General features: G+C 45.7%; 3 protein-coding genes across 7 annotated transcripts in view; 1 reads left to right on the top strand and 2 right to left on the bottom strand.

The window, feature by feature from the left end:
• LRRC45 (leucine rich repeat containing 45) overlaps positions 1 to 2,317 on the bottom strand; it is a 13,486-nt gene extending 11,169 nt beyond the window's left edge. For all 3 annotated transcript variants that reach the window (XM_085077560.1, XM_085077559.1, XM_085077561.1), the window contains exons 1-4: positions 2,092 to 2,317; positions 1,495 to 1,556; positions 562 to 632; positions 66 to 244 (exon numbers count right to left, since the gene is read on the bottom strand). In XM_085077560.1, the coding sequence (XP_084933686.1) occupies positions 66 to 244; positions 562 to 632; positions 1,495 to 1,556; positions 2,092 to 2,317 (538 nt within the window). The remainder of the gene's footprint in view (positions 1 to 65; positions 245 to 561; positions 633 to 1,494; positions 1,557 to 2,091) is intronic.
• Positions 2,316 to 13,056, top strand: CENPX (centromere protein X). 2 transcript variants are annotated; one of them, XM_085077569.1, is made up of 5 exons: positions 2,316 to 2,474; positions 2,552 to 2,603; positions 2,680 to 2,733; positions 2,981 to 3,069; positions 6,319 to 13,056. In XM_085077569.1, exons 1-5 carry the CDS (start codon positions 2,316 to 2,318, stop codon positions 6,460 to 6,462), a joined length of 498 nt encoding a protein of 165 aa, XP_084933695.1. In that variant the 3' UTR covers positions 6,463 to 13,056. The 2 variants fall into 2 exon arrangements, with proteins under 2 accessions (XP_084933695.1, XP_084933696.1); XM_085077570.1 differs by lacking the exon at positions 6,319 to 13,056 and adding an exon at positions 3,205 to 3,769.
• The window catches only part of ASPSCR1 (ASPSCR1 tether for SLC2A4, UBX domain containing), a 33,484-nt gene continuing 27,449 nt past the window's right edge, over positions 7,022 to 13,056 (bottom strand). For both annotated transcript variants that reach the window (XM_085077562.1, XM_085077563.1), the window contains 4 exons: positions 9,212 to 9,263; positions 8,437 to 8,506; positions 7,922 to 8,109; positions 7,022 to 7,185 (listed from right to left, as the gene is read on the bottom strand). In XM_085077562.1, the coding sequence (XP_084933688.1) occupies positions 7,172 to 7,185; positions 7,922 to 8,109; positions 8,437 to 8,506; positions 9,212 to 9,263 (324 nt within the window). In that variant the 3' untranslated portion in view covers positions 7,022 to 7,171. The remainder of the gene's footprint in view (positions 7,186 to 7,921; positions 8,110 to 8,436; positions 8,507 to 9,211; positions 9,264 to 13,056) is intronic.

Genomic DNA, 13,056 nt, shown 5'->3' with positions numbered 1-13,056 from the left:
TGCAAGGAACCTGAAGATACATGTGTGTTTGAATGCATATATGTACGTGGGCAAAGAACTCTTACCCAGCTCCTGAAGGCTGGTATTTTGTGTCAGTGCCCTGGCCAGCTCTCCAGCCCCTTGATGGTTAATCTGGTTATTGCGCAGATCCAGCCGCTGAAGACAGTTGTTTGCGCTCAGTCCTTGGCAGAAAAAGGAGAAGCCCTCCTCCCACATGCCAAGGCTGTTCCATTCTAAGGTTAGGCTAGGGAAATCAGACAGGATTGGTGTTAGTGGAGTAAACTGACAGCTGCATGAGCTTGAATGATACATGGATCATGGTATACCCACTCAAACATCCAGCTCTGTGAGTGGACTTGGTTTCAGAGAGCAGGATGCTGCCAGGGCCCAGCATCTGCCAAAAGGGCAACATTAGTTCTCATGCCCTTGCCTGTGCCACTCCTCACAAGAAATTGCACTTAGTGTTCCTCCTACTCCAACAAAAAACACCCTCAACCCCTTTCAATTGTTGTGCTCCATCTGGCAGGAATAGCACAAAGAGAGGTAGATACATTTTTTTACCTCCTGATGGATTTGTTCTGCCTAAGAAGTTTTCCCAAAGCCTCAGCTCCCGTGGCTCGCAGGTCATTTCCCTGAAACAGAAGTCCCAGGTGATCAGTAGGCTAAACCTGTCTCAGTCCACCTAGACCATCAAACACCACCAGGTGCACCCCAGCTGTAATGCCAACTTCAGTCAGGCAAAGATGGTCCAATCACTATTTGTTTCACCTGTCAGTCAGCCACAAAATTAAAAAACCTGGAGGAACAGTGGATCCATACACACCACTGGTCCTGTTAGGGCACCATGACTGAGAGCTTGCAAAAATCACAAGATAGCACAGGATCAGCATGGACCATGATGGCACGGATTCCAGATAAGCCTAACTATTTTAACACACTTCATTAAAAAAGGGCTCTGTTAACACTAGCACAAACAAGAAAGAAAGAAAGGTGTGATGCAGTTTTGACTGTAAATTCAAGGAAATAGCTGTATGCCAGAGGAAAACAGATAGAAAGTCACTCTCAGGAGAGTGGCCATCACATCTGAAGGCAGATGCTTAGTTCAAAGCCCAGGCTAGTCAAAAAAGACTGGCAAGCTAGATAAACTCTACAGAAACACAAGTAAAACAGCAAGTAACTCACTGATCAATACAGAAACCCTAAAAAAAGCCTACATATGCCAATTGACAAAAGATATATAGCAATAACTTCCTATCAAAACAGAGTAACCAAATAAAAATGGATAAAGATTATATATAAAGTAACTTTGGAAAATTGTGACATGGTGTTAATGAGTGAAGCAATGAGTCACTTGACAAAAAAACTTTACTGAAGTATGCATCTTGTTGAACAATCTTGCACCAGGACTGTCCAACTCTATTTCTGATTAAGCCTGTGCTCTTTTTTTTCCATCTCCACCATAGAATAGTCTTAATTCTATTTGAACAAACTTACCTTCAGATCCAAAGATTTGACTGTGGTGTTGGAGCAAAGACCATGCAACAGAAGTCTTACACCTGAGTAGGGAAAAAAAAAAAAATCTGTTTATTTCATCTGTGAAACCCTTTGCCTAAACCAGCCGCGTATCATCCTGTCAAATAGCCAGCTCAGGAGACGTGGCTGGGATAAACAAATTCCTTGGTAAACTGCCACTGCTGCTGGAAAGCGTGAGCCTGAGCTTTCAGAGCAGGAGACTATATATTCTCAAAAAGGTGTCCGGGCAGAGAACTGCGTGTCAGCTTGTACACCTATCTGATTCGGCCCTGAAAAAGCCCACGTCTGGACAAGCTCTGCGGACACGGCTGTGCTGCCCACGGAACCCCTCACCGCCGGACTGTCCCGTCCGACCACGGCCAACAAAAGCAAAGCTGTCCCCAAGGACGGAGGGGGAACCGAGGGTGTGTGAGCACCCGCACGGCCACGGACTGGGCACTTTGGCCGGCCTGAGCTACGAGCGACCTCCCGCCCCGCCGCCGGAGGGAGAGCAGGCCCGCCGGCCCGGCCGCCTCAGGCTCCCCCGCTCCGGGCAGCCGCCGCGGGCCTCACACGCACCTTCCTCGCTCAAGCCGCAGTCGCCGAAAGCCAGCGCGGCGAAGGGCGCGGCGCCGGGCAGCAGCCGGCCCAGCGCGCTGCACGTCTGCAGCGAGAGGCTCTGCGCCGCCAGGTCCAGGCGGCCCCGCGCCCCGCCGGGCTCCCTGAGGCGCCGCAGCACAGCCTCCTGCGGGGCCGCGCCCGCCGCCTCGCACAGCCGCGCGTATTCGCGCCCGAACTGCTCCATGGCCGCGGCCCGCCGGAACTGCCCTCAGACCGCGGGCGCTGCCGCCGGAACTGGTCCCTGCCCGCCCGTGTGGAATCCCGCCCGCCGCGCCGGGAGGCGGGGTCGGCAGTGCGCGGACATGGAGCAGCAGGACGGCCGAGCCGGCGGCTTCAGGAAGGTGCGGGCGCTCCGGGCGAGAGGCGCTGCCCCGGGCGGCGGGTGCAGCCCCGCTCATCCGTTCCTCTCTCCGCGCAGGACACCGTGGATCGGCTTCTCCGCCTCCATTTCCGGGACGGGAAGACCCGAGGTACCGAGGCGGCGGCGGACGGGCCTGGGGGGTTCGGGCCGAGCCCCCGCCTCCCCTGAACGCATTGTTGTTGCAGTTAACGCCGACGCACAGCTGCTGATGGCTGAGCTGCTGAATGTCTTCGTCCGAGGTGAGCGCGCAGCCACCCCCCGCCCAGCCTCACGGCCACGGGCTCCCGACTCCTCCCCAAGCACTTGGCTAGCCTTCCACTCATCCCGTCCCGCTTCAGCTCTGCTGCCTCGGCACAGCTGGAGTCCTGGCCCAGCTTCCCGGCCTCTTCTGGGGCGCTGGGCCACCTCCTTGCTCTCAGGAAACCAGCCTGGCTCCCTAGGCTCCCAGACCCCTCTCACTCCCCTTCCCTTTCACTTGCGCTGCAGAAGCGGCAGCTCGGGCAGCGCGGCAGGCTCAGGCAGAGGACCTGAAGAAGGTGGACACTGAGCAGCTGGAGAAAGTGTTGCCGCAGCTGGTATGTAACTGTGGGCCTGAACTGCATGGGAGCAGGGTGAGGATGTGAGCTGAAACAGCCTAATCCTCATCCTTTTGGGAGCTGTTTTGGGAACTCAGCCTGTGTGTTGACTGGCTTGCTGCTCTCTCCTTACAGCTTCTGGATTTCTAGAGGCCTTCTGAAGCACAAGTCGCCTGTCAGCAGACAGTCCTGACCTGACAGCGAACATGTGTCTCAGCCTCAGAACCAAACTCTGGGATGGACAATTTCAACTTTCTCTTCCTCTGCCATTTTGCTTCCATTTCCTCTCTCCTTTACCAAACACAACATAGGTCATAGCAACGATGCTGTCAGATACTGTTTTTGAGAAGAGGCTACCACAGGCTTGTTTTGTTCGGCTGAGTGCGTAACTGGTTTCCATTTTGCTGCCTTGCTCCTGTAATAGAGGCCTGTATTTCACAGCATGGTGAGACACTGCTGCTTTCTCAGCTAACGTCAGAAAGAGGTGCTGCTTCACAGAGATGCATGGAAAGACTTAATGGCTGGAAATACCATCCAGCCTTCAGGCTCTCATTGCCTCAGCAGGCAGCTGTGACTGCAACTCTAGGTGCAGATCCAAGCCTTTCTAATGAATAGGTCATTAACAGGAGCTCAGTCACAGGCTCTTGCCAAGAGCAGGTAACTGATCTTTATTTTATAAATAAACAGTGCCTGTCCCTCACTACCTTCCAGTATTTCTCCAGGGCTGTGACATCAAAGAATGCTTGGAAACTTTCAACCATTCAGTATTCTGCTAAGAGGCTGCTCCCCCTCTGCTATAAATTTGTTCTCACAAAGAAACATCAATAAGTTAAAAACGGGTCTCCCCTCCTTTTGTAGGCTCTTCACTGCAATTAATCATCAAAAGTCAAGTTACTTCAAAGACTTGCAGAGTTTTCCCCCTCACCCACCCTCTTCCCCAAATCTTTGTAGGACGAAAGGAAAAAAGGACAAAATAACAAACAGCATGTGTGAGAATCCCACATCACGGGACAGCCTGGCCCCTCTGGCAGCGGGGAGGCCACTGTGAAATAAGAAACCTTACACATGTGGGCAGGACCCACACAACCCAACTGGCTTTGCTGGGAAATGCGTGGCTGGCTGCACAGAGCGCAGCTGATGGCAGCGTGGCTCAGGGCCTGCATGCTCCTGCCACTGGCTCTCTGTAGGCTGTAAGATCAGCAATTGCAAGCAGTCTCTTTCTCAGAACAGCTGTGGCAGGCAGAGGCTCAGTAGGTCACTGTGCACTTTGAGCCAGGAGCTATTGGGGTCATTCCTCAAGACACCCACCACTTGGAAACCTCACAAAAACTGCAGTTTTAATACATATTCTGGTGACAGTACCACCTTAAGCAGTCCCCAGCTCTCTGCACTGCAGCTTCTCAGCTAAGACAACTGTTCAGCTGTACAAAACACAGAGAGAACTGATCTAGTTCAGCCTTCAGCCCCACAACCATTGGTAAAAAAAGGGCAATAGCAAAAAGGAAGGCAAGTAATGCTACCTTACAGGTACTGTTCCACAGCAGGGCAGGAATCCTTGTAGCAAGTACCTTAGTGAAGAGCTCACAGTTTTAAAAGTTGGGGCATCTTGTCCCCCTTAAAGAATCCACACCTACTTTCTTGCCTTTTCCAGATTTAAGATCCTTATCTCAGGTTCCGCTCTGACTCCTACTGAAGCAGCAGTCCCAAAGCTGCTGCCCTAAAAAGGCTTGAGTTCCTTTCCCTGACACACACAAACATTGACTGAAGAGAACTGCTGATGTGGACATCCATAGTAAAGTAGCAATTGAATCTCAGCAGCAGCTAAAAGTAACTTGTCTTTGTATAGCAGAGTAAGACCTCTTGTCTAGCTACTGAAGGTAGCAAATTTTCATTCTTGTGGTTAAATTTGGCTTGATTCACGGCTGAGTTACGCAAGGGACAAGCATGGGCAGAACTGCCTAAGGGAACACAGTCATCAATGTGAAGCCCCTGCACTTAACCCATGAAAATGCCCCAGGAATACTGATATTTCTGCTTTTGTTTTCCCATGTCAGGTACTTGCAGGGGATAGTTATGGTGCTAGCCTTTTACAAAAACTGACAGAATTAAAACAGTTAAGTAAATCAGCTAAGCAAATAGTACTATTTGATGTCGCCTGTGCTCTTCAAAAAATAAGGATTAGCACATCTGAAAGGACACTGCAACTTCCTCCCAACCACGCTGCCTCTGTGTATTCTAATCCTGGGAACCAAAACCACCAGCACAAGTATTTCACCACCTATCATTAGCAATGGCTCCTAGTTTCCCCACAATATATCCTGCATAAATTCAGCAAGGCAGCTCTAGCCACTGTCTACCTCTGATTTGCGTGACGTGAATAAGCCTGACACAGCATCTGAACCAAGATACTGACAGTCCTATGGAGCGTAGGCTCAGCCCACACTTAATCCACTAGAGAGTAATAAACATTTTTGGAATTTTTTTTTTTTTTCCCTGCGGTATGTCTTTTATAGCCTATCAAGTGGCAGAAGGGTTTGCTTTCCACAGGAAGGATTTAGAGTAGCAGCTGTACATGGTGCTCCCACGTTCCTGCTGCCAGTGGCCGCACACGTTCCCTGTTTACGTTTGGGTGTCATATAAGAAATCAATCAACTCTTTTGCTAAAGCATTCTGTGCTCCCTCTGCTTTGAGTCTCTTTTTTCTATTCCACCTTTCTTTCATGCCTCCCCCTCCCTCCAAGTTTCTTCAAAGCATCTGTGAGCATTTGGAAGTAATTAGACCTGAAGGGAGACAATGACAAGTGCCAGGAACCCAGGATGCACTTTCTAGACACTTTGAAGTTCATTCAGATGGTACAAAGCTCCGTTTTGCTTTGTTGAAAAAAAAAATGGGAGGAAGGGAACAAGGCATGACAGGCCTATTGAAAAGGGAGCAGGTTCCTGTGAACTGACAGACACACCAAGTGCCAGGGCAAGAAACTATCAAAGGGACCGACCAAAAGGGCTCCCATGGCCACTCTGCTTTATTACATCTACAAATTGTGCAGATGCACACGTAGTGCAGGGAGGAAACAAGGAAAATGGAAAACATGGTATTACTGTACCATGGAATCCCAGCTCTGCATGGATCACTGATCCATGGAGAAGACTTCAAATAAAATCCAGCACCATGACTGCCGTGGCACTACAGAGTTCATCTCCAGTGTAAGAGCAATTCTAATCAGCATTCATCTCTCCATGACGTCTGCAGGAGACAAAGATCCAGACTGGGCCTTTTCCCTGTATGCTAACTGGTGCAGAGCACAGCTACCCTGCTTTGGGAATGCTCAGGCCACCAATCAACTGTCATTTGAAGAGACCCGTTAACTGGATGGCTTTTCCTTGCTGTAACTAATTACTGATGGTAATTATACACACTTGAAAATAAAACTAGAGCTTAGGGCAGAAATAAACTCAACAGGCGTTTCATGAACAGACACCTGTGTTCCTTGTTAAGATTCTGGAAGCTGAACACAATAGAAGTGCAGCAGCCCAAGAGCTTCACAGGAAAGGCTGATCTGAACTGGTTTAAGTGACTTAAGTGCTTCCTCTTCATTAATTTTCCAGCTATTTATGTCCAAAATTATCAGCTGCACTAACCCAAATCAGTAAAAAGCAGAGAGAAGTCTTGTTCTAGGCATCACTTGAAAATTATAAGTAAAGCTGAACCAGATTGTATGTTAGTGTTATAATACAGGCAGCTAGACTCAAGTGATCTCTGAAGGTGGAACTGGGAGGATTTGAATTTAAAAATACGGATAGAAACAAAGCCCTTTGCAGAAAGATATATAGGAATAATGTCCCCCTTAATTCTCTATTCTTATTATTTGCATGCAGGAAACCTTAAATTTAACCTCTAACCTTGCTTCTGTAGTCACAAAGACCACAAACAGGCCTTCCACTCCTCCACCAACTGGTATCTGAAATAGCAATGCTCTTTTTATAACTAATGTTCATACAGATTAGATCTCTCCAGGGCCACCAACACATCTTACACATTCTTAGGAAGTTCGTGGAGAAAAGGGCATAGCTGATAGTTCAGTGATCCAGCAGCCCAGGATGCTTCATCTCTTTCCACCTACAAAATAAAGATAGGACCATTAAAACACCTAACACAATTTGCACTTACTCATTTCTCAATAAGATCATCTGGTGGGTGAGGGTTCTGCTGTGCTTAGGCAGCACTGGGGACCACAAGAGAGCACTTGGGGAGATTAAATGGTAAATACATCACAGCTTTCAGAGCAGGGAACTTCATCCTTCATGTTACTATCAGTTTTCAGATCAGGATAAACCAAACAAAATTCAAAATGGACATTTGGTTGCAATCTTAATTATGGAAAATCACTACTGGTTTGCAGTGAAGATTTAAAAAAAGGAAGACCAACTTAAAAATTCAAGAGAAATAAAACTACTAAAACAGACTACAGGGGCAAAAGGAAAGTTATGCCACAGATTTAACAGATTACATGGGCCCTTGGTATGTAGAGTATCCTGCCTATTAGGATTTGAACTACACTGGCAGAGATAAGAGCTCAGCACATCAAGCCCAGAACACTGTTAAAAATGCTGCAAGCATATGGATTAGGTGTCAGACTTCCCAATGTTCAGAGCTTGCATTAGATATTTCTCCAGTGAAGGCTGAGGTTCAGGTCACAAAGAAATTTGTGACTGACAAACAGTGAACTAAATGTCCTGCAAGCACAAGCTGACATTTGTAACAATACCATCAATATCCAACACGTTTGGCAGAGATGAGGCTGCCTTTTGGGGCAGTTCAGAATGAGCAGAGGTCTCCTCTGATTCACTGATACCTGGAAGCTTCAGCCATTTGGGTATTTTCCCAGGGGTCCTTCTCAACACTTGCGGAGCTTCCTCCGTGCTGGCTGCTTCTGGCTGCTCAATGGTCTTTTTGTCACTTCCCATTTTGGGTTCAGACAGGGATGGAGCCACTGATGCTAAAGTTGATGATGTAGAAGGAACTAATGGTTTAGACAAATACCTGAGAAAGATAATAAGCAAGTAGAATTAAGCTTCATTTTTCATAACAGCCCCCTGTATCATCACCACCTTTAAACTTTTAGTGTCATATTGAAAAGGTTTTTCTTTTTCCATGATAGAAGCACTAGTATTTACTTAAGTCACTGAAATCCTACTTTGCAAAGGACTCACAAAGCTATGAAGTCAAGTATGACAGTATGACTGCTCCTGGAGAGAAGGAAGTCCTAGTAACTTTAAAGCACATTTCTTTGTCGTAAGATGGGCTCATTTCATGCTTCCCATTCCTGAAATACTAAGACATTTGCAAGTCTATTCAGCCCCAACATACCTGGCTACAAATAAATCAGCTGCAGAAGGAGAAACTGCAGAGCTCAGCAGGTCCGATTTCAGGTAAGAAGCTGTTTAGAAATGAAACCAAATCACTTATTAACAGAGACATCAATCACCACAGTATCACATAGCTCTTAGCTCAAAAAATACCTGCTGTATACTGCAGTAAACCCACATCACCTTCCCCCAGATGACATAGGACATTACCAAACCATGCCATTTCCCTTCACAACTCAGAGGTGTCTTATTTCACTACTTAAACCTCAAGATTTTGACATTTTCTTTCAGTGCTCACTGCACCTCAGAAACTTCTCTGTGAAGCCAGAGCATACTTTAATGTCTGGTAGAAACAGGGATTCTAAGCATGAACTAGAGATGTCACAGAACCAAAGATTCAGATCATCTTCTGCCAGTGTACTACCACAGGAGCTCTGCAAAAGTGTTTCGTAGTCATTTGTCTAGTTAACATTTTGAACAACAGGATTTTTTATTTTCCTACAAAGTCGTTCTTCTATCATTCTTGCTCCCATGGCAGACAACACCTGCTCTCCAGCCTATCAAATCCCATAAAAAAGGTACAATGTCTACATTGTTGCTCAAGCTAACTGGCCAAACCAGCTCTGAAGAGCTTCAGCCAGTCAGAATGGGGACATTCGCCTGCATTCTCAAGGATTCAGATTGTTTCATCTGAACAATTCTAACAGTAAGGACATAATTCTGGGTTTACTACAGAAATTATACAGTCAGCTGAAGGAGAGAGGAAATGCACTCACCCCTGCACTCCTCAGATCCAAAATGAATGACAGCAGTTGGAAAAAGTTTAGCCTGCAGAAAAAGAAGAAAATAAGGTATCATTGACTGTAGATGTTTTCACAGTTCACTTTGAACATTAGAGGTAGGTTAGACACCTACAGACAAATTCATGGAGTTCAAGCAAGATCACTGAACCACCTATAATTCAGGAAAACTTAAACTTGTGCAGAGCACAGGCTGCTCAGAGTAAGACACGACAGAAAATGTTATTATCTGTTCTACTAAACACAGATGATGAGACCTCTACATCAAGTGTTCACTGCAGCAATGCCCTGCCATTCCTTCTCCTCTGTCCCCATATCTCAGGGCATTGTACTGCACTCACATTCTCCACTGCTGAGCAGATAACATTAATATGATGAAGAATCTTCTAAGACCTGAGTGGCTGACAGCAAGAGAAGAAGAATCCAGCTGTGCCCTCCCAAAATCTATTCTAAATAATCTTATTACATTTATACCCTGTGTATAGTTGAAATTTATCTCGTTGCACCACCTTTCCAGGATTAAGTTTTTCCTTTTATAAATATAGCCTGAATTCCTAGTTCCTACTTGTCAGAATAATTGCCATATTCAAACTTTTTTTCTATCCAGTGGGTTTAGTTGGCTTTTTTCCTTTTATTTCAATAGAAGTTCCTGTAATAAGTGTCCATTTCCTCTTGGCCTTTTTACATGGCACTGCTGAGAACTCTGGCCCATATTCCTTGCTGTTTCCCACCTCTTTCACTACACACATTGGCAAGCCCCCCAGAGCTTCTTTCTTCCAGGCTGAACCTTAACTCTCTCTGCCTCTCCCCATATGTCAGATGCATTGGTCCCTTCATTATCTTTTGGTGCTTTTCTGGGCACCAGAGAAAATGTAAAACTGGACTCACAGACCCCCAGTTCAACTAAGGAATCACAAATGCACCTGATGGTATAAAGGAGGGACCTACCTAAGGAGGTTGCTCTGTCACCTGCAGTGACCACAGTGCCACACAACACGTTCAAAAAAACCCAGTGATACATTACAAAGCACTACAACACCACATCTGGTGGTGCATCCAAGTGTTTCCAAAGGAAACACAGAGCAGGAGAATCAAAGTTATTAAATTTCATGCAAAAAACAGACACTACTGCAAGGTCAGGCTTGGATCTTTAAAAGGATTTGAAGGTGATATGCAGAAAATTAATAAGATATGGCATAACCAGCTGTACCGGAAAGGATTCTGAAAAAATAACCATTGTATTTATTACCTGCATTATATGACAGTGTAATACCACATAAAAAGTAACTAGCTGAAACAATTCTGTTAAGCTTTTAGGAAGCCTTGTACTAAAAGACAGGTAAAGAAACCAAATCATCATGGTGTAAAAGAGACAAGTACTGCTATAGCCAGAAACTGTACAGCAAATTAATGGTCTACATTTTCCCTGGCAAAAGAATTAAACTTGTCACACTGATCCAATAACCAAATAACCAGATAAAAGCAAGTCACTGCCCCACTTGGTATCACTCATGCATACTTGGGAACTCTGCAGGGCAGACTGACTGCTCTGGAGTATTCTTGAGCCTCTGTTGCCACCATCAGCCCAGTCTGGATACTGGAATGATGGTCCTCAGACCCAATCCAGCACAGCAATTACCAGAACCCTGATCTTCACAGAGGAGGCTGTGGACTGCTGCCTAACACAGAGACAAATAAAACTGTATTAACTGAAGGCAAAATGAAATAGCTTCACCTCTCTTCCTGCCCACAAGCTTCAGATGAGCCTATGGCATTATCCATTTCTTTGACATTAATCCAAAGGCTATAGGACACTGTCTCATACAGCATAGTCAACACCACACTAGACTGAAACAGGAGATATTCACTCTACTCCAAGACTCAGCTCCTGCTAAAGCATCCAGGCAAATTCACATCCTTGAACTGACATTTTAGCAAAGTAATTATTTATTAGGTCTTTTAACATTTCATTCCTCAATCAACAGGGCCTAAGGTTGCCTGCTCCAGTCACAAAGACAGCTCTCCATAAACTTTTTTAATTAAAAAGTACCAGACATGGTTTAGAAACCCCAGAGAAAACTCTCAGAAGAGCTTTGATGTTTCCACAGCATTCGTCTATTTAGGAAATGGGTGCCTTAAAAAGGCCCCCCCAACACACATACACTCAAGCCCTTTTACACACAACATCCTTTTCATGCCAGCTGCAAGTTGGAAAATGAGGTTTTTGTAGCGTGTTAGTGTTGGAATTTTTTAATAACCTCCCCTCTCTTTTTTTCGCCTCCCGACCAATTATCTTGGTAAATAATTAACATTCTGAAGGAGATAAGTAAGCACAGCAACTCAGAGCTCAAAGCCCTTTAGTTCAAAGCCCTGCCCTTTTCTCTTCGTTTCCCTGCTGCCGCCACTGAAACTTCCTTGTCAATCAAGCTCTGGGCACACACATCAAAGCCTCATGTGGGAATGGCCCCAAGGGGTCAGAGAAAATTCATGGCAGGGCCTGTGTGAGGCACAAAGAGAGAAAGAGAGTGAGAAACACAGCCCAAGAGCTAGACAGACTCACTCAACCAACAAACACACAGACAGACTGTGCCCCAGTATAAACCTCTACCCTATTTACTCACAGGTCGTCAAATAGCCATAGTTCTCAGTTTCAGGATCCACGTCCACAACCATTTCCCACTGCTGGCAAAACATCAGTCCGAATGTTTCAGTTCAAAATCTTAACTGAAAGAAACTTAAAGGAGCTAGACAGCAGCCCTCAAGTACACAGAATGCAACGTCCTTCCCATGGCTCCTTTCCCTGCATCCCTATCCTTTCTTAGGGGTCAGCCAACACAGTCTCCTCTTGCCAAACTTCCATCCAGTAACTTATTTTTCTTCAATTCAAACAGACTATTGGCTCATGCACAGAACCTGTGGTCTAGCTTCCTTTGTGTGGAATTGTCAGGTACCACCCCAATCCCAGCACTCCCTGAGGGTTCACCACAGAAGGCAGTTAGCTGCACCTCACTTCTCACCCAAGAATTCTCTAGCCAATCACTGGCAGGACATAATGCTGTCCCAGAGTTATTTTATGATCTGAAAGTATTTAAATCAGCAGCAATTTCACAGTAAAAAATAAATAAAGGCAGGCCAGTAGAATGATCCCACTGTCCCAGGACTGTCTTGGCATAAAGATGAGAAGGCTTTAGTATATTCTGTCCAGGAAAACATGCAAGTCCAAAGTCAAAGCCTTTAGCATTCTCTAACACACCTAAGAAAATTTAAGGATCAAACACTGGGGGAACCATCACCGGAAAACTGTATTCTCAAGTCAGTTACTCTAATGTTTGCAGTTGTTCTAATGCATCTGCCAATGTTTCTAGAACAACTCTGCAGTTCTTCACCTCACTGTATAGAGTTCTTACAAGAACATCTGTGAATCAAAACAGATTTTGAGAACTCTTAGAATCACACTGAGCCTGCCAGATTGACCAAAAGAATCAAAGGCTGTTTGAAACAAGTCAAAAAGCTCCACTCACTTATATGCAGATAATTACTACAATAAGACTGAGCCAACAGCCAGTTACTACACTCCAACACCCAGTATTTCTCTTCCTTGCTGCTTTGATTTCCAGCCAAACAAACTCCATTCTGACTGGGGAAATAGATGCCATTAATCTACTGAATTATAATGCTCAGATCACACTGTGCAAGGTGTATTTACAACATACATTCAGATTTACCACACCAACACCTAGAAATCCAACTGAAAATGGTTATTGTGCAATGATACAGATGTGATGTAAATAAAAATACTTCGAGTTTGTGGGTTGTTTTTA

This window comes from Lichenostomus cassidix, chromosome 18 (genome assembly GCF_008360975.1).
Source record: "Lichenostomus cassidix isolate B80296 chromosome 18, HeHo_3.0, whole genome shotgun sequence".
NCBI classification, from domain to species: Eukaryota; Metazoa; Chordata; class Aves; order Passeriformes; family Meliphagidae; genus Lichenostomus; species Lichenostomus cassidix.
Note: the sequence above shows the minus strand (reverse complement) of the source record. Positions and strands in the feature narration are given on the sequence as shown.